This window comes from Phocoena phocoena, chromosome 10 (genome assembly GCF_963924675.1).
Source record: "Phocoena phocoena chromosome 10, mPhoPho1.1, whole genome shotgun sequence".
NCBI classification, from domain to species: Eukaryota; Metazoa; Chordata; class Mammalia; order Artiodactyla; family Phocoenidae; genus Phocoena; species Phocoena phocoena.
In genome coordinates this window covers 101263319-101282642 of record NC_089228.1, presented here as the reverse complement: position 1 = coordinate 101282642, position 19324 = coordinate 101263319, and the positions used below count along the sequence as shown (strand labels likewise).

At 50.0% G+C, this 19324-nt stretch overlaps 1 protein-coding gene across 1 annotated transcript in view; it reads right to left on the bottom strand.

The window, feature by feature from the left end:
* The window catches only part of F13A1 (coagulation factor XIII A chain), a 135141-nt gene that overhangs the window by 8701 nt on the left and 107116 nt on the right, over positions 1 to 19324 (bottom strand). The window contains exons 11-12 of the mRNA XM_065885293.1: positions 16070 to 16357; positions 10159 to 10319 (exon numbers count right to left, since the gene is read on the bottom strand). Of these exons, the coding sequence (XP_065741365.1) occupies positions 10159 to 10319; positions 16070 to 16357 (449 nt within the window). The remainder of the gene's footprint in view (positions 1 to 10158; positions 10320 to 16069; positions 16358 to 19324) is intronic.

The following is a 19324-nucleotide window of genomic DNA, read 5'->3' as shown; positions in this document are numbered from 1 at the left end:
CTAAGTTGGAGAAAGTGGGACTGCTTTAGCGACACTATTGGTGAAAGTGTTTGCTATGATCACTTTGATTTTGGGGGAAAAATATTTTGGAGTCATCTGCTTTCTTCGTGGTATGCCATTGAGATTACGGGGACAACCCCTTAAAAATCTGATAATAGCTACTGACCCTTCCTCCCACGGACAAACACACAGTGACAAATACAAGATACATACACTTTGCAGGTAGTTTTAGGGGGTTCACTACAGACCCAGGATATCTATCCATGGCCCTCAAGGGACTGATGGGCTCCAAGTTAAGGATCCTTTACATACTGGCAGGCTACCTCTACAGGAAGATTCTTCTGCTGTGGAAAGCAAAGTGGACCCTTCCAGGTGACTGATGGCAGAAATAAGGGGAATTTAGTATTTGAAAGGCTGGCCCAGGGTTTAGGCCTTCAGAGATAGGCTTTAGATCTGAATATGATTAGAAGATGAAGCCTCCTCAGATAATTTCACGTGGCATACCAAATCATTTTGCTTCCAGATATGACCTCTGTTATTAGCTGCCGGAGCGGGTATATAAGTACTTCTCAGCCTTCCCTGATACTGGAGCCTGAAGGAGGGGACCCTTCTCGGGTCGTAGAGTGTTTCTTTTGCAATTAACAAAGGCTCGTGTCCCTTTTCTGACACTGGTCTCCTGCACCCGGATTTAAACGTCCTTTACCTGACTGCTGAGATAATAACGAAACTTAGAAACACAAACCAAACCAAATATAAAGCCTGCCCAGCACTCAGCATCGCTGTCTTCTGCTTAGGCAATTTAAGTGGAGGTATTTCCTCCCGCTTTCAAGGAAAAGGGAGCATTATACATAGTATTTTCATATTATGTGTTGATTTAAGTGGGGTGCAATTCGCAGTGTGTTCACTATAGAGAAGACCGGACATTACCTGGACCAGAGAAAAGGATGAAGCATATGTCATACTCAGTGACATCAAATACTTTTGCACCTTGGTTTTTTTCAATATTCCATTTAAAATATTTCTGGTTTTTTTATACTGACATAAAATATGATGCATTTTCAAGTTAAACACCCTTCACCGATATTGACATACTGAGTTCTTGTCTTTTATGCTGTTCCATAACGATCAGTATTCTGTTTCTCTGATAAACAAGAAAGTTACTAAAACACACACACACACACACACACACACACACACACACACACACACACACACTTTTGGGAGGAAGTTACCTTTTAGGAAATCAGAAGCCCTCTTCCATGGAGTATATGCTTTATAACATGTATAATAACTATTCAAAATCAAAACTGAAATGAAGGAAAAAGTTTGAGAAAGAATGAACCTAGTTGTCAATGTAATTCACATGATTTATTAGTTCACGTCACAGCCCTTACTTCAAGTGCTGTCCATCATGGATTCCACGAATTAGTGGAAAATGATTTTTCCCCTCCTCCCCACCCTATGGTCACTGTTGGTAACAGGCAGTTGCTTGTTTGCAAACCACTTCACCAGCACCGGCACCACAGTTGCTTCTCACTAGCCCACTTAGGTTCGCCTTGACTAAATAATGCAAATTTTTTTTTGACGACGGTCAGGTTTTACGACAGTCAGGCGATGTTCTAAGTCTGTACCGTCCAATGTGGTAGCCACCAGCCACAAGGGGCTATTTAAATTTAACTGAATTAAAATGGAATGAAATTAAAGTTCAGTTCTTTAGTTGTCCTAGCCACAGTTCAAGTACTCAGCATCTACATGTGTCTAGTGGCTATCATATTGGAAGGTGCAGGTTTAGGGCATTCCCGTCATTACAGAAAGTTCTATTGGACGATGCTGCTAAGGGATTTTCTTATATTAACTCATTTAATCCTCACGACCCTATGAGGTAGACGCTATGAGAATTCATTTTACAGATGAGGAAAGTGAGGCACAAAGAAGTGAAGTGAACTGTTCAAGTTCACACAGCAAGTAGGGGAAGCGAGACTTGGATGCAGACAGCCTGGCGCCAGAGTCACTGCTTAACCACCCGCTGCGCCGACTCTGGTAAGTAATAATAATAGCAACTCACATTACTTTTAGTGTTTACTTAGGCTTCCTTTCACTTACATTATCTTGTTTGATCCTCTATGGACTCGGCAGTGGACATGAACATTATCCCCATTCTATTGATGTGAAACTAAAACTCAGAAGACAAACAAAATCCCCAGGTTACAGAGCCTGTAAGTTGGCAGGACCCAGATATGAATCTAGGTCTTTCTGACTCCAAAGCCTTCATCTTTAAGCACTACGTACACTGTCATCTCTGACAGCAGAGAGGCAAAAATAGTAACCTTTTCTGCCGAAAATAGCTTCTTTATTTCCTGAAACCCACTGAAGAATCATTTGCAGTATTACCTTTTGCCATCACTAAGCTACCATCGAGCACAGTGATTACAACTCGATTCTGAGCTAAATTTGAAAACATATATATTACTACTCAACTCCTTCTTTTTGACTTTGTGGGGAAAGAAGCAGATTTCTACGCCAGGGTAAAATGTGACAATGTGACTGAGGCCTTGATATACTGTATCACTTGGTGATTACAGGAGGTGCTGTTCGGGGTAAAGATAGAGACATCATTTTTAAAAAAAGAGCCAGTAGCTCAAGCACACTGATCATACGACAAGGTAGATGAGATCTGCCGTTCTTGCTGTTTTACTTTGCTTCCGTGTGAACAGGAATGCACAGAGAGCCTGTTTTAGGAACCCCAGTTACCAGTGGTTTTCGTCTTCATTCTCAAATGCAGTTTGTCCCACAGCTGTGCTGAGAGGGAGGGGGACATGTTCCCCTTCCAGTGGAGGCCTCGCTCACAGAGAGTCTGGGACGTGCTCTCCTGGCCAATGGAGTAACCCACCGCCTGATCCTCCGGGACCAACAGAGGATGGAGAGAGAGTCAGCTATCCGAGCATGTAAAGCCATGGCTGGTGGTACCCTGCCTGGGACCCTCCCCAGGTCCGTGGACTTCACCTGCTCAGAGCGCCTCATGGTGGGACCTCACAGACAGACTTTGATTTTCTCCACAGATGGCTTACGGCAGCACTGAGGGCACCACTGTGGTGGCCAGGACGAAGACAGTGACCATGGTTGAGGGACGCTGAGGGGAAAGCATGCTGGACTCAGGGTCCGAAGACCAGGGACCACTGCTGTGTGTCCTCGGGCCGATCACTTGAACTCTCTGGGCCTTGGTTTCTTACGAGGTTCTTGGGAAGATTCAGTGTGACATCGTACGTGAAGCGACCTGGCAGAGCACCTGCAACATCGCAATTATTGACCCTAAATGCCATGGAGGTTTGGAGGGAGACACTGCTGCCAGGGTGACCAGGAGGACTTCCTCAGCCTCAAGTTCCCCCGTGGGGAGTGATGTGGATTCGGGTTCTCAGGTGCCGGAGCCGAGAAGCACAGAGGAGAGAAGCTGGCGGCCTCCACTGACACTTTCTAAAGAGATGTGGAGAAGCCCACACCCCGTGCCCTGCTCCAGTCTCCCACTGAAGGGCTGTGGACACGGCAGGGGTGCTTCCTGGTGACTGGAACACGTGTCAGAGTCACGGAGAACCCACGGGAGGTCCGGAGGGAGAAACATGCTCGGTGGGAAACACGGCAGGAGAAACGGTTTAGGGGCTGGGGTTCGGGATGATTAGACACAGAGTTTTGTTCATTTTCTGCCTCGATGGAAAGCTGCAGGTATTTAGGCTCTCACGGAATGAAGTGAAACTGCAGTTAAGTCTCACCATGTACCTGGTGGCTGTCAAGCATTTGGGGACACTCACTATTCCTCAGGTGGTTCCCCAGTTTTAACCTGTCCTCCGGTTAAAAAGTAAAACAACACATGAACTGGGATGTTGGAGGAGATTGGCCCAGGCGTCCGCCGTAGCATCCCTGCCGGCTTTGCTCTTCTCTGGTTAAAATTGGGGCTGCCACGGGCACGGGCAGAAGAGGGACGAAGAGGATTTTACACTCGACCTCAGGTGAGTGGTGGGCTCCAGTTAGAACACAGCAGCACAGTGGTGGTTAAGAAAAGCCAAGACAGTGTCTTGATTCCGAAGCGATCTGGGCGTGGAGCCGGCACCGGTGCATCTGTGCTAGTTAGGAAAGGGAGCCCCTTTTCCAGTGGACACAGCGTCCTGCCAGGCTGTGTGGCTTGGTGAGTGGCGAGTGGGCTCGATTTGGTCCCTTCATTATCCACTGTGTGGGCACAGCTCCCACAGGTGTCGGATCTGGTCTGGAGTGGAGCCACCCAGAGGAAGCCACCACCCGGGGGGGTGGGCAGCAGGGACCTTCCCCACGTGACCTGCCTTCTCCTCACCGCTGCAGGTCCAGAGTGCCGGGAGGACATTCTGCTGGTTGATGTCTAGGAATTACCCCCTTTCCTAGGCCCTGGCTACACTGCCTGGTGCAAGAGGAGTGCCCCTGGTCACCAAATAACTCTTTGTAGAATGATTAAATAAATGAGTGAGTGACTAAACATCGGGATGGAGAAATACCGAAAAATTCTTTTGGCCAACAGAACAGATAAGTAATGAGCAAACGCATGTTGAAATCATGTCAATGCCACTCCAGGACAGCTCCTGCACTTGTGCGGACTGTGTACAACCTGGGGTGGCGGAAGCAGGGAGGCGCGTTAAAATGTGTGTGAAAAAAAATCTTGGAAACGGTCAACTGTTCTTATTTTAAAAGTTTAAAAGATTTTTTTTTTTTAAAATCTAGGGCCACCTGTTGGTTTATGGTCTGTTGATGGCTGTAACTTTTTAAAATCACATACATAGAAAGTGGTTTTATTTTTTTCCTAGCAAAATTGTTCCTCATTCATAGGAGAGAATGAGCCTATTGGTGTCTCATCATGTTCTGAAAAGGCTACAGGACTGTCCTACACGATAATACTAAAGATGCGGTGGGACCCGAGCACTTTTAAATGGCACTGGGAGTTGTTTTCCCAGATACTGAAAGGAGGTCATGGGGGAACACGTGACCACCTCTCCTCTGTCCCCCAAGTCTCCTCCAGGCTCTTCGGGACCGGCCCCCTCTCAGGAGGCTCCCACAGGGAACAATGCAGTGCTCAACGCCCAGGGGTCGGTTTCAAGGCCACCAGGTGAGCATTGGCCAGAGGGCGGCTCCTGCCCTGAGCAAGTGTCAGGGGTTTGACTACAGAACCCCCAGCACAGAGAGGACTGGGCGGGCAGGGAGCAAACACCAACCAGCAGCCACCGGTCCTGGCAGGGGCTAAGCGTTCTCAGAAACGGCCCAGATTTAGTCCTTAACCACTTTGGGTTTTATATATGATTGCAGTTAACATTGGGACTAGTATTATGAGTGTGTTATTTTGCAAAAAGGGACAGGGAAGTTCAGAGAGAGAGGATGTGTGTGTGAGGGAGAGAGAGGAGAAAGAAGGAGGATGAGAGGAAGCAGGAAAGGGAGAAAAGGTCTGGAGACTTGGTGGTGGCTATGCCACGTGATGGAAGCTGACAGAAGCTGGTCTTCATCACGTACTTACTGTGATCAAGGTACCAGGTTAGGCTCTTTATAAGGATTATTTCTATTATCCCTCCCAGCAACCCAACAAGGTCAGCAGTATTCCTGGACCCATTCTACATCTGAGATGTTGACGAATTAGCCCAGAGCAGCCCAGGTAGAATTAGGAACCCGGGATGTCCGGGTCCAGCCATCCAAGCCCCTGTGCTGGGGGGCTTCTCTACAGAAGGGGCTGTAAGGGTTCCCCCCACCCCGGCGTCCCTGCTCTAGTTGACTTGGGTGAGGACGTGAAAACTGTGAAAGCTTCACTGCTCCCCAAGACTGGGAGGAAACCACCGGCACTCTGCCCCCATGTCACACACCACGACTCCTGCAAACCAGCCTCTAGCCGGCAGACCAGCTGAATGCCCTCTGTTGCCCCCGTCCCCTCCCCCAAATAGCCGTTCCTTAAACATCAAAAGGCTGAAGAATCTTTTCCTGACTTAAAGCCTCTTAACAACAATCAACACGTGGGAAGGCAGAGACAAATTCTATGTCTGATTTTAATAAAATATGCTTTTCTCATCAAAATATTTTGATAGCCTGAGAAAAGAGATGTGTGCTCATTAAAGTTTAATGACTGCCTCTCCCTGCCGTTTTCCGCATGAGGTTCACACACTGTGACTCATGCGTGGTGGGTGCCGGGATGAGTCAGCTGGGAGCACAGTTTAACCCAGTTCCGATATCTGCGCTCACGGGGACGAATGCAATGCAAGACTGGGTCCTTAGGATATAAGGATGTGTCCACTGGCCTAACTGCTTTGGTTGACGGTGATGTGGATCCAGACAGGCGGGCCCCATCGTGGTCCAGGTTGGTGTCTCTTTGCTCTAGAAAGGGAGCTGGGTAAGAAAAGCTGCAAACTAGCCCTCAGGCAGCTCCAGCCCCCAGGCTGAGCTGGGTCTCCCAGGAGACAGTGCTTTGGGCAAAGGCTTTGAAGAGAAGGGAGAAATGCAAGAGGCTCCGACTCTTGGGAGGTCAGAGTTGACAATGATGCTACATTCGTGCTCTAGAAGCTCCACTGAAGCCCCCCTGTTCTCAGATCACTTGGGAAGCTCTCATCCAAACCTTTTAGCCATACCTCAAAGTGGCCCCAGGCTGCCTTGCTTGGGCTCTCTTCACTAGTCACCTGCTTCCAGCCTGCACTCCCGCTGCGGCAGCTTCCAGCCGCTCCCCACACCGCCCTTGCTTATGTTTTTTTTTCCCCTAACATCTGGAGTGGTATCTCCATCCATCTCTACCGGCTGAATGTTATCCACTCACCAAGGATCATCTATGGTTCTACAGCCTTAGCCCTTGACACCCCACTGCACTCCAACTCCTGTGATCTCTCCTCCCCGGAAACACCAGGCTGTTCGGTAAATGCAGTCGCCATCTTCTATTCTGGTGAAAGTTCCAGTGTGAGAGCGACGTAGCCGAGCCTTTACCTGTACTAGCTTCCAGATCAGTAAGATCTGGGTTGGAAGCTTCCTTCCCTCCCTTATCAGGCAGGTGATCACAGGCAAGTGGCTTGTGACCAGTAACAAGGACAATATCAACAACCAGCACATACTCGGCGTTGACCGTGAGCTAGGCGTTAGGTACCCATTATTTCGTTTTACGCTCGCAACAGCTCTACGAAGTAAGACTTGCCATGGTCTCTGTTAAACAGCTGAGAGAACAGGAGCTAAGAGACAGTAAGTGATGCGTCCAGGGTTACACAGCCAGTGTGTTGAGGAAACAGGCTTTGAGTTCAGGTAGTTTGGTCCCAGAGCCTGTGTTTTGACCACCATGCTACAGGGCACTGCCTCCTCTGGGCCTCTCAGATTTCTCATCTGTAAAATGGGTACAATACTGCCCACCTCGTAGGGTGGAAATGAGGATTAAATAAGATAGCACAGGAGAAGCATAATAGCGTAGACCTCAGTACTCATAGCTACTGTCATTGTCAGCACTATGTGCCAGTCTCACCCCCTCCCCCTCCTGCCTCGGAGTGGGGGGATCCTCCGTCCTGACCCTTGTCTCTCACACCTTCTCATCCTGTGTCTTCAGCATAGTGACCTTGGGAGGTTCTGTAAGCTGTGGGCCAGTCCCAGGCTCAGAGAGATGGACCAAGTGTTCTAGCGTTTTCTTAGAACCTGGGGACATGTGTCCCATGTGGTCTGGACCTCTGAGCCCCCGTGCTTTTGTACTTTCACTGCATTTAGCTTCCTCTCCAACTCCTGTTTATGCAGTTTATTTGACTCCCGCCCTGAGGTCTCCTGGGTAACATTTGTTTCAATGTATATTTCTTTTCTCCTCCCTTCCCCACTCCTCCTTTTGTCTGTGTCCTCCCCCCACCGCAGTCGCTTTCAGGATACCTGCCGTCTGGATGCCCGCGGTCCGTACCCCATGCCTCCAGTAGACTAACTAGAATCCTGGTCGCCAGTCCATTAGCCAGTTTCTGGAATTGGGGCCTCTCACAGCTCAGGGACACCTGGGTGGCTTCCAGGGTATGAGGGACTTTACCCAGGAACACCTCTTCCGCGGCTCGGATTTAGTCTGTCCTCGGGGCTAATACGGTTGGTGAGGTTAGCGGTTAAGCGACCGCTTCTGTGAGGATGCGCCTGCCTGCTTTCCTGAGCACTCCTGGACCAATTTCCATCTCTCTCCTGCTAGAGTCCCAGTCAAATGACCCTACCCTCTAAATGCATTACCTCTAAGAACTGCCTTTTTGACACCCTTATGGAAATTGAAAAACAACACAAAACAAAGCAAAAAACCCACACAACTCTGTGTAAAGTAAAGTACACCCTCCCCGTCCAGGTCACTTGAGCTGCAGGAGAAGGGATTTGGGTTCTACCCGTGGGGAGTTAAACTGCTCTCTGAGTAAACTCAGAAGATGACTAGTCAATAATCCTTCAGTTAATGAGGTCTAAAAGATGAAAGTTATCAGTTTCCTGTGTTCATCCAGTTTATTACCAGCGGGGCAATTAAATTCTATTTTATGCTGGGGTTGGATCACTTCCCAGCTGGGGAGAGCTCTCTCCTGAGCCCTTCATGGGGACAAGCTGCCAGTTCATAATTAGGTGAGTGTGTGGGCCTCGCCTCTGATGGGAAAGGTTCAGAGGCTGAGCTCCTGAAGCAGCGGGAAAGGAGGTCTCCCCCAGCCTCCGGGAGAGGCCTGTGGGGCACCGCACGTGTCCCAGGAGAGCCCGCCACGAGGGCAGCCGCCACGTGGCGGGTGGGCAGGCCGCCCCAGTCATGGCACGAGCGCCTTATGCTCAGGGGAGAGGCGGTTCCTCTGCAGGAACCCCAGTACCACTTCCCTGTTCTGCCTGCAGACCTGCACCCCTCACTTTTATGCTATCTCTTAAGGCCTCTTGTGTAGGTGACCGGGGTGAAAGAAGCAAGGAGGCGTGAAGATTCAATCCTTCCTAGAAAAGGAGGGCCTGGGGTTCTCTTCCTCCGGGGCCCTACATGTCGGCCTGGTGGGACTCATCGTCCCCTCATCGGCCCCTCAAGGGCCGTCCACGCGGCACTGGACCCAGGGGGAAGGCTGCCATTTTGAATGCTACACAACATTATTAGCTTTACAAGTGATTCTCAGCAAACGATTCAGAAGAGACACGAGGCCTACCGCTCCCTGCCCGCCCATTGCCAACAGCCCACCTCTAGAGGCTTTAAAATATGAGTGCCTCTAACATTTTGATTTACCTACCACGTTAGAGGAATGCACCTTCAGCTCTGTGCTAATCACTCAATCACTTGGAAAGGTCTCCAAGCCCTGGAGAAGGCTGACACGAGATGTCACAGCCCAAGAACCCTGATGGACGCCTGGGTTTCTGCTCCCAGGGCAGGAGGTGTCTCGGGGATGTGGCCATGGACGCTGCCAGTGGTCCTGAGAAGTGGGAGCAAACAGGCTGCCTATTTGCCTTGCCCTTTCACCCATGCTCACCTCTCCACTGCCAAGTGCCTTTGAGACATTTGGACAGAGAGGGCGGCTAATGGAGAGACAACGTTAAAACGACTATTAGCCAAACGGACAAAAAAGGCCCTCCGGTGATAGAGGTCAGAGCAATGGCTGTCTCGGTGACGGAGGAGAGAGTGATGGACTGCAAAAGGCGTGAGGGAGATTTCTGGGGTGTTGGATGTCACAAATCCTCTGTGTCTGCATCTGGCTGGTGGTTGCCAGGTGTAGACACACATGACAAGTCATGATCATCACGCTGACGTTTCGGTTTGTGCGTTCTACTGTATACAGCGATAGCTTCATGGAGAACGGTACAGTCCTAAAGGCAGGTGGGAGGGGATCCAGGCGGCTTCTGTTTGATGCCATGCCTGGCCTACTTTATTCTGGAGACACTGAGCTCCACGTATCTGCATCCTTTACACATCTCTATCTTCCTCCACAAGTGTGTTTATACCCCCAGGTTATATTTATATCTGCAGCCAAGTCTATATATTTAAATCTGGAGAGGAGAGAAAAGTGTTATATGTGCATGTCAGTGTATAGGGTGGTTTACTTCTTTCAAAGAACGGGAGGATCCTAGTTCTTTTTTTTTTTTTTTTTGGAGCAGGACACACTTTCACACACACACACATATTCATAAACACTAACAACCTTGCCTTTCTCCCTCATCTGAGATGCTAACACTGACCTTGATGATGACCTTGGGGATTGTCAGCACAATGGACTTCTGCTTAGCCAGAACATCCTTGGTCTCATTGACACGGGCTGTGACAAAGAAGTGCAGGAACGCCTGCTCCAGCAGCTGGCCCATGTACTCGCCCGCTTGGATCAGCACCTCCTCTTTCTTGACTGACAGCAGGAAAAAAAACATGGCGATGTCAGGACGTGGGGTAGGAGCTGCTTCACTCTTCCCTGAGGGCCCCATCTTTGCCACGCTAGCACAGTCTCCACCAGGAACACACACAGGTGAGGGCAAGTGGAACACAGAGCCCATCAGGGACAAGAAGCTCTCCGGCTTCTGGGGTAAAGAATGTGCTGGAAATTTCACATTCAGTAAAGTCTTCCTAGAGAAAACGTGTCAAATTTTCCCAACAGTGCTTTTGCTGTTGTAAAATGCAACGTGACAAAGAGGTTTAAAATCAAGGACTAAGGGGTTTTAGCTGCGGCTGCTTGGATTTCGGCAGAAACAGCCCCAAGGTGACAGATGTGGGACAGTGATGTCCACGGCCACCGTGCCACGTGCCCTCCCGTGATAAGACACATCTTACGCAGGCCACGGGCCACGCTCGAGCAAAGCTGTCAACGGCCTAAACCTTTTCCTTGATTCCTGTGCTCCACACTTTCTCTCCAACTTGTATTGTACCAATCTGGCTTGATTTTTCTATTTAAGAGAAAGAAGCAGTTGAAACCAGTTTTCACCACAGGCATGCAACTCTCTCCCACCCCTTCTGCTATTTGCAACTTAAAAGACCTCTGTGATCTCAAGGCACCGACAAGGGGAGCATTTAGGTGTTGGGGACGAGCCAGTGAGGATGACAGGTGGAGGGAGGGCATGGTCCTGGCCCCCCTCTGCTCACCATCCGGGCTGAGGATGGGAATCCTGTCTTGCGGCTCTGACCACAGCCGTGAGGTTCTGTTTGGCGGCGCTGCCCAATTTCTCTCACTCTCATTTCCCAGAGCCCAGGATTCTTAAGGGCAAAGGGCAGTTCTCCTGCCAGCCGAGCCCGGGCCTGGGCAGAGCCAGGGGCCTCCGTCCCCGCTGCATGGAATCGAATGTTTCCACCATGGCTTCCCTGCTCAATGTCTGCCTTTGGCCAAAGATTCCTCCCTCCGGTGGAAGTTATTGAAGGAAACAATTCCCAAGGTTGATAGTTTCAAGTGTAGAGGGTGGCTCATTTTAGCCCTCCCTCACGAGCGGCCGTCCAGGACCCGGGATGGAAGACCCTGTGGGGTGAACTCCAGGGCACAGGGAGGTCTCCTGCCTTTTGGGCTCCCAGACGACAGTGCATCAGGCCGTGCCTACCATCTGCCTCAACGTCTCTGCGTGGATGAGTAGGTGCTGTGACCACCCAGTCTTGGCTTTACCTCACAATCACTTAGGGACATTTAAAAACCTGCCCTGCTGGATCCCACCCCAGGCCAATTCAATCAGAATCTTGGCGGCTGGGGCCCAGGCTTTGTGTTACAATTCTGCAGATGACTCTTACATGCAGCGGGGCTGAGAAGTACTGCTCAACAACTAGGGGGACCCGCCCTTCCCACCGCCAGATCAGCCCTGTAAGAGCCTGCCACCGGTTCTCTAACCCCACCCACACTTAGGGAATCAGGATCTGTATTTGAATGTGATGCTCAGATGGTACCTATTCAAGTTTGAGGGGCTCCCAGAGATAGGAGGTTGTAGCAGGAGATGGGGCGGTGTTAGGGCGGAATTGGGTGGACTTAGGGCGGTCTCCGTTTTGAAACTTAAAGTCTGGCACCCCAGAATGCACCCAATTCCTGGCAAAATGGAAATTGATGGCAAAATGGAAAGGATGGTCATCCTAGACCAGTGGTTGTCAACGGGGCGCAATTTTGCCCCCCAGGGGTGTTTAGTAACGTCTGGAGATGCTTTTGGTTGTCACAGCTGGAGGTTGTTACTGGCATCTATCGGGTAGAGGCCAAGGATGCAGCTAAACATCCCACAACACACGGGACAGGCCCCGTAACAACTGTCCGGTCTGAAAGTTCGTGGTGCCCAGGCTGAGAGACGGCCACGGGCTATGCAGAGTTATTAGAACGTACTGGTCCGCCCTAGACAAGCAGTCAGCAACTCGGCCTACTGCCTAGGGCAGTCCCATTCCACTTAGAGCTGGCCTTTGGAATCGAAGACCTCGTCTTGACCTTGACCCTCAAATTCTGCCTTTTTGGGTGACCTACTCATGCCGCCTTCTTTGGGACTGAGCCTGGACCTTGCCTCCTCCATGGCTCCCCGAGCAGTGAATCGTCCAGGAGATTAAGGCTCTGTCCCTCAGTTGGAGACAACCTCAGACGAGCACATGGGGGTTGTTTTCACTTCGCCAGATGGAGCAGCAAAGTGACAGGCCTTGAAGAACACGCATTTTGCCTCTAGCTGCCTCCGGTAATAATAATAATAACAAAAGGACATCCTCTAGCTATTTCTAGAGGGCCGTGTTTGACCACTGGGCTGTTTAGGTTGGCGAGATGTGCTTGACATCGTTACAGAGGCTCTCGCTGCCTTGATATCAGCCTCGGGACTCTTCATTCTCTGAGGTAGAACATCCTCTAAATCTTGGCACTAAAGAAACTGGGCTGTGTTTCTGAGCCCAAGGGAACAGGGCTCCTGAAATAGTACATTATGTAAATGCTGTGTTTTGCCACCACACAAGAAATTGTTCTAGATAAAGTTTATTAAATGTGGCAAGAAGAAGAGATTTTCATTCTCTGAGTGGTGGAGCTGGGACCCTGCCAATACCATTTACGGTGTCTGGGGAAAGCCAGGGGGGGACACAGACAGGAGCTGCTTCATCTCTTTTCCAAAGAGCAAAGAAAACTAAATATAGCCAAGTGGAAACGATAGCACCTTTGAAGGTATGGGAGGTTTCAGTTATTCAGATCCTCCCAGCTGATTCTAGCCTACACATTCCCTTGCATCATCAATGTGGAAAATACGCTTCCCGTTCTACTTGGAAAACTTTCTTTGCGACGGACTCTCTTAGGATCGTACCCTGACCTGCTTGATCGATGTCTAGATCCTGTGGCTTTTTGCCATATATTGCAATTGATTTTAGGTTGCAATTTATCGCATGCCGTTAGTGCCACCTACATGCAGGGGAAAGCAAGAAACAGTCTTCAACTCCCTTCAGGTTATTGAGGACAAGCCTTGGGGTGGGCTGAGTGTGCGGGAGCTGTGTTGATACTGAGTCAGGCTTCGGTATCCCTAGATCGATGACTGAGATGGCTAATGTATCATGCCGTTCTAGCCCGCTAACTCACGTAAGCTCGGGCTTTTATTGGATCATGGAGAGAAGGGGAAGGAGATTGCGAGAGGGAACCCTAGTGCGGTGGGAAAAGGATGGCGTATAGTTCCTTGTCCAGGGGAGTGAGGGGCAGCTGGACCCCAGGCAACAGGGCACAAGTAAGGGGCTGGCTCACCACACCTGCCTGAATGGGATGTGGCCTCTGGTACCTGCTTCGCCTCTAATTGTTATGTGTGGCCTTGAACACGTCAACTCACCTTTCTGGTCTCAGTTTCCCAAAGTGTAAACACGTTGGAAGTTAGCATTTATGGGGAGCCTACTTGCGGGAAGCCTTCTGCATATATTATCTCATTTAGTTTCCTCCACAGCCCCCTTCTCTCACGCCACCCATCCAACCTGTCAACCAATCCCGAGGGCTCTACCTTCAGAAAACACCCAGATCTGGTAGCTGTCACCACCTCCCTCACCTTCACCACCATCTCTCACGGGACTATTGCAACAGCGTCCTAACTAGTCTCTAAGCTTCAATTCCACATCGCCTATAGTCTGTTCTCAGCACAGCAGCCAAGTGATCTTTCAGAACCCAAGTTAGAGCAGGGCACACTCCTGCTCGACACCGTCTTAAGGCTCTGCAGCTCACTCAGAATCATGGCCAGAATCGTTACAAGGGCCTCCAGGTCTTTACCTGTCTATACCCACTAGCCTCTCCTGGATGCCTTTGCTCCTGACCCTGGTCTCCTTGCTGCTCACTGAACACATCACATGAGCTCTGGCCTCAGGGCCTTTGCACTTACTTTCTTTTTTTTTCTGGCTGGAAAGCTCACTCCTTCCCTTCTGTCAGATTTCTGTTAAATGTCACCCTATCAGAGGGGCTTTCCTTGACCACACCCCCCCACCCCCGGCACTCCGTCTTCCTTACCTTGCTTTGTATTTTCCTATTCTACGCAGAACCATATATAGTCACTTGTTTGATTGTTTATTGTGGAGCCCCCAACTTCCTCCCAGGAGACCGTCAAGAAGCAACTCATTGCTGTGTCACCAGCACAAAATAATACCTGGACTTGTAGGCATTAAATAAAGGTGTGTGTGTGTGGTGGGGGTGAATCAACAACCCAGGGATGTGGGTAGTATTGTTCCCACGTGCAGATGAGCTCAGATTACTTAAGTAATTTGCCTAGGGACACACAACTAGTAGGTGACACAGTCACAGCTAAAATCCAGATTTGTCTAATTCCAAGGTTCAGGCCCTCTAAATCCACTGGGTCTGTCTGTCGTAAACAGCTGTGATGACTGTTTTTTCTCCTGAGTCCTTTATACTGACTACGCGTTTCTGTAAGAATTACCTTTCTTCCAAGTGCTAGATCTTCCAGTTTCCAAAACAAATACTATGGTGATTTCTTAATTGTTGGCTAGTCTACTGAATCGAGGGGGATTTGCTTCCTTCAAGATTGAGTAGGTTTCTTGAAATTAGGATATTTTAGGAATAGTTTCTCAGTTTTCAGGGAATATCCTTCTGAAGCCTCCCAAAGGTACTTCCTGAGGCTTGGGACAGACATCGAATCCAGGAAGCTTGAAAACAAGTGAGACATGTGGTTTGGCCACACCCCAGGTGGGATCATAGTCTTGCCTGCCTCTGCATTTTAAAAATTATTATTCATATACCTTTTTTTCCATTTCTTTTCCTGACTCACCTGTCAGGTCAATGGATCTGGTGCCCTGCCATGTTGACCCTTTCAACATGCTCTGTTTTCTAACTCCGTGTGCCCTGCCTGGAGACCAGGTTCTTCCGGTTGGCTCATTTGGCCAATTGAGTGACCAGCTGTTGTACACACCAAACACTGGTACCCAAGGGAATGAGACAGGTCGAAATTGCAGTCCCCAGTGCAAGCTGCGGCTTGTCAATCCCAGTCCTACTTAAACTAGTCTGCATTTTTCATAGTGAAGAAGACGCTTTGGAAGGCCATGTATGCAAGGGAGGTGAGGGATCGAGGTGCGGGAGAGGCCCCCGGGAGATGGCCGGGAGAGCAAAGCCTCCAGAGCTTCCTCGAGTTTCCTCTCCCAAGGATGGGCTCTCCCGACCCTGTACATCAGACAGCCCACCCTGCGGAGCTTAGATCTCCCTGCCCGCTAAATGGTAAAGCCAAACACACCATTCCCGCTGGGCGGCCCCCCAAAGCTGTCCCTACGTTGGGAGAGAGGTACCGCCAGCGGGCCCGCTTTCTGAGACACAAGCTTCACCAACTCTCCTGTGCACACCAGTCCCCCTGGGACCTTGTTAGAATGCATGGGTCTGGGGTGGGGCCTGAGAGTCTGCATTTCTGACCAGCGCTCAGTAGGTGCTGATGCTTCAGATCCTTGGCCCACCCTGTAAGTAGCCAGAGGTTCAGGGACATTTAATGTTCACGACTCATGGGGCTCTAAGCTTTGAAAATTTCAGTGCTCGCTTCTGTGCACAAGTCATGGAGATGAAAGTGGGGGCCTTTCTAGGAAGAGTGGGTCCTGCCCCGTGGTTCATATGCTCCTGAGCTCTGGGCCAGGAAGCTATTAGGGAACATCAATAGAAAGCCAGACAAGGAAGCAGGTGACACATCCTGGAGAGAACAGCCCCCCTCGTTAACTTACAGGACAAGGGCTCCAGTGTCACATCAAATGTCTTGTTCTTGAATTCTGCCTTGGCGACCCCGGTGTAGAAGGTGATGTTGCCTGAGAGATAGGCTGTGATGGTGTAGTGGGCGGGGCCACTGTTACGGAAGGTGATGGTGACCTTGAAGTCTCTTCCCAGCACGGCATTCTCCACTTCAAAATTCATGTGGACATCAGACCTCGATTTGACGACGCCCTCTGTGTTGAGGGACTTTTTGGCCCCATACATCAGGGCAGTTCCTAGGGCCAACCTCTCTTCTTCTTGACCTAAGAAAGGTGCAGAGATAAGGCCAATGTAAGCCACCCGAGAGAAAGTCACCTTAATGAACGGTGTGCTGTGGGCACTGCTTGCAGGGCTTGCCGGGCTGCCTCTGTGAGCCACAGGCTTCCCTCTGGGGCAGGTGTCATCATCATCCCATGTTATACATTCTGTAAAATCAAGTTCCCAGAGAGTTAGGACCTGCCCGGCTGCCGGGTTCGGCCTATCTGAACAGGGGTTGCTACACAGCATACTCCAAGGGTTGTTTTTCCAGGGTCACTGTTTCAGGGCTCAGCAGATAGAACTGGCAAAACCTAACTCTTCTCAAACTGTGGGATTACTTGGCTTCCCTCCCAATGTCCTAGCCACATAGCCGGAAGAGTGGCATCTTGCCTTGCACCTTCTACAATGTGAGTTTTCTCCCATTCATGGGTCTGCCCGGCAAGACATGTCTTCCTGATGTCTCCTTCCACTCGGACCTGTCCCACTTGGCTTGGGAAAGCTAGTCATGCAGATGGCTAGCAAAAGAAGAATCACTTTGAAATAAAAATGCTGGTTTTTATAGTTACATTAACTTTTAAGATGTTGCCTCTCACTTAACTAATAGCTAAAGCAACGAAAATGAAGAGGTTATTTAATAGTGCTAACAAGCATCACTGAGAGCTATCTATGTGACGGGTGTCATGGGAAGCGTATATTGTGCTCTGTCTCATCTAATCCTCAGAAGGACTCTGCAAGGCAGGGACCATTACTACCATCGGTTTCCTTGTGTGTAAAATAAGGGCGCATACGTGGTAGGGTTGGTAAGTGGTTTACAGGTAGGACATGCATAAGGATTGGCAGCTACTGGGACTTTGCAAAGACAGAGAAAATGCCAGCACGTGTAGTGAACAAATGAATGCGTATTTCTGCGTGTGCATTAACAATTTCTCTGATTGTCAAGACTGCGAGAATGTGCTAGAAACAACTGGTCCAGGACAAGCATTGGCTAGAGCACATGTTTCACAGTCGACAAGAGGCAGATAATACTAAAGGGAAGGAGTGGCTGTGATAGGGAAAGCATAGTGAAATATTTTAGCGGAGAGCATCTGGCAAATAGGTCCCCAAGAAAGAGAGCATTAATGATCATGGCTTTGGACGGGCACCAAACATGCATTTAGGCGAAATGTGGGAGGTGAATGCCAGCAGTGGGAACATGGTCATGGTCAGAGAGGCGCCTCGTGGGGAGAGGATGAGCTGGCCGAGTGGAGGAGGGGCGGTGGAAGCTTCTGGGCTCTAGGAGGGACTTCACAGAGGGTCGTAGGTGGAGGAACCACTAGCTCCCTTCTGGGGACCAGCCTGTCCCTCTGAGCAGGAGCTGTCAGCGAGGCAGGCGAGGGTCTCCAGGAAGCACAGGCCCAGGTAAGAGGCAGAAATCCCAGCTCGCCGGAATCCCCGCTCTCTGCAGTTGTGGTCTGAGCTCTGATGTCTCACATAACGCAGGGCCATGAATTTGGGGCCGAGAGAATGATATAAAGCCAGATCACATTTTCTGAGGCTCCTCTGTGGCTCCAGGACCAAGGTCAAAACCACCCTTCCATTAACTGGGTGTTATGAGAGTCCCCTCTTCTCATTGCTCAGGTCTTAGCTCAAATGTCACCTTCTCAGAGTGTCCCCCCCACTTCCGTTACTCTGGTCCTCTCGTCTCTCACTAACACTTTACCTGGTTTTCTTTCCTTTTCCCAGTACTCGTCACCATGTGACATTACTTCCCCCAGGAGAAAGTAAGCTCTGTGTCCCCAGGACCTGGGACCCAGCCTGGCACAGAGGCCCTGGAGGGCTGGGGTTTGGAGAAGCACTTTGCCTTCATGTAGGGACACAACTTTCATCTTTATAATAGATATGAAATAGTCCGGTTTAGGACATCTGCTGTTCGGTTAAGCTCACCCGTGCAAGTGCCACCTGAGCTACCATTCCTTCGATCATCTCATGCTAGTTGTGCCCCTGTGATGTCCAGGCACCGTGCCAGGCTCAGGCGAGAAGCGCAGCCCTTCCCATCTGGGTCTAAGGGCACTAGTGCAGAGGGATCACCACATGCGTATCCGTCACAGATGCTGGGTCAAGCGTTTGTGTGTGGCGCAGGGAACACGGGGCAGAGATTTGACACCACCCGGGGGCAGGGGAGCTTCTCAGAGGGTTTTTCCTTCCAGAGCAAGAGCAAAGGCATGGAGGCAGGTGGGAGCCTGGCTTGGTGGAGGAACTGTCACAGCTCACCTGTCTGCTGATTTTAATGCCTGTGGGTATGGCTAGGAAGAGCTGCGAGGGGCCAAAAAGGCAACCAGCAGAGGCTTGGCGAGCTCTGGCTGGAATACCCTGCAGGCAACGGAAGCGAGTGAGGGCTTTTAAGCTGTGCGGCAACAGGTTGAGATTGATGTCATTAAATATGTCACTTTGGAGGCAATGACTTAAACAGAGGGAAAGAGGGTGAGAAGGGAAGGTGGAATTGGGAAGCTATAGCAGTTATCCAGGGGAAAAATAATCAGAGTCCAAGCCTATAGTAGGAGCATGGTAGTAATAATAGAATTACCAGCAATAGTGGAAACTAACTTTGGTTGGCCATTTACTACATATCAGGTACTAGGTTAAGGGGTTTCCACGCCCAGCACCATTTGATTCTCAGGGAGGGGCCATGGAAATGGAGGGGAGGAGATAACTTTGAACTCTTCCAAAGGGGACTTTTAGAGGATTTGCTGCTTGACTTATTCTCAACGTGCTAAGTTTGGGTGGATCATGGTTTTCGTTCCTGGGGCAGGGAGCACGGGAGAAATAGATCTGGGGTGGGGAGGGAGTGATAGAAGGTGGCATTTGGCAAGGTTCAGTTTCAGGTTCCTATGGGACATTTAGGTGAATGTGGGGCTTAAAAGTGGAGTCTAGGCTGGAGACAGACTTGGGAGAATCAGTATGTGTGTGCATGTTAACACCAGCTACTGGGTAGG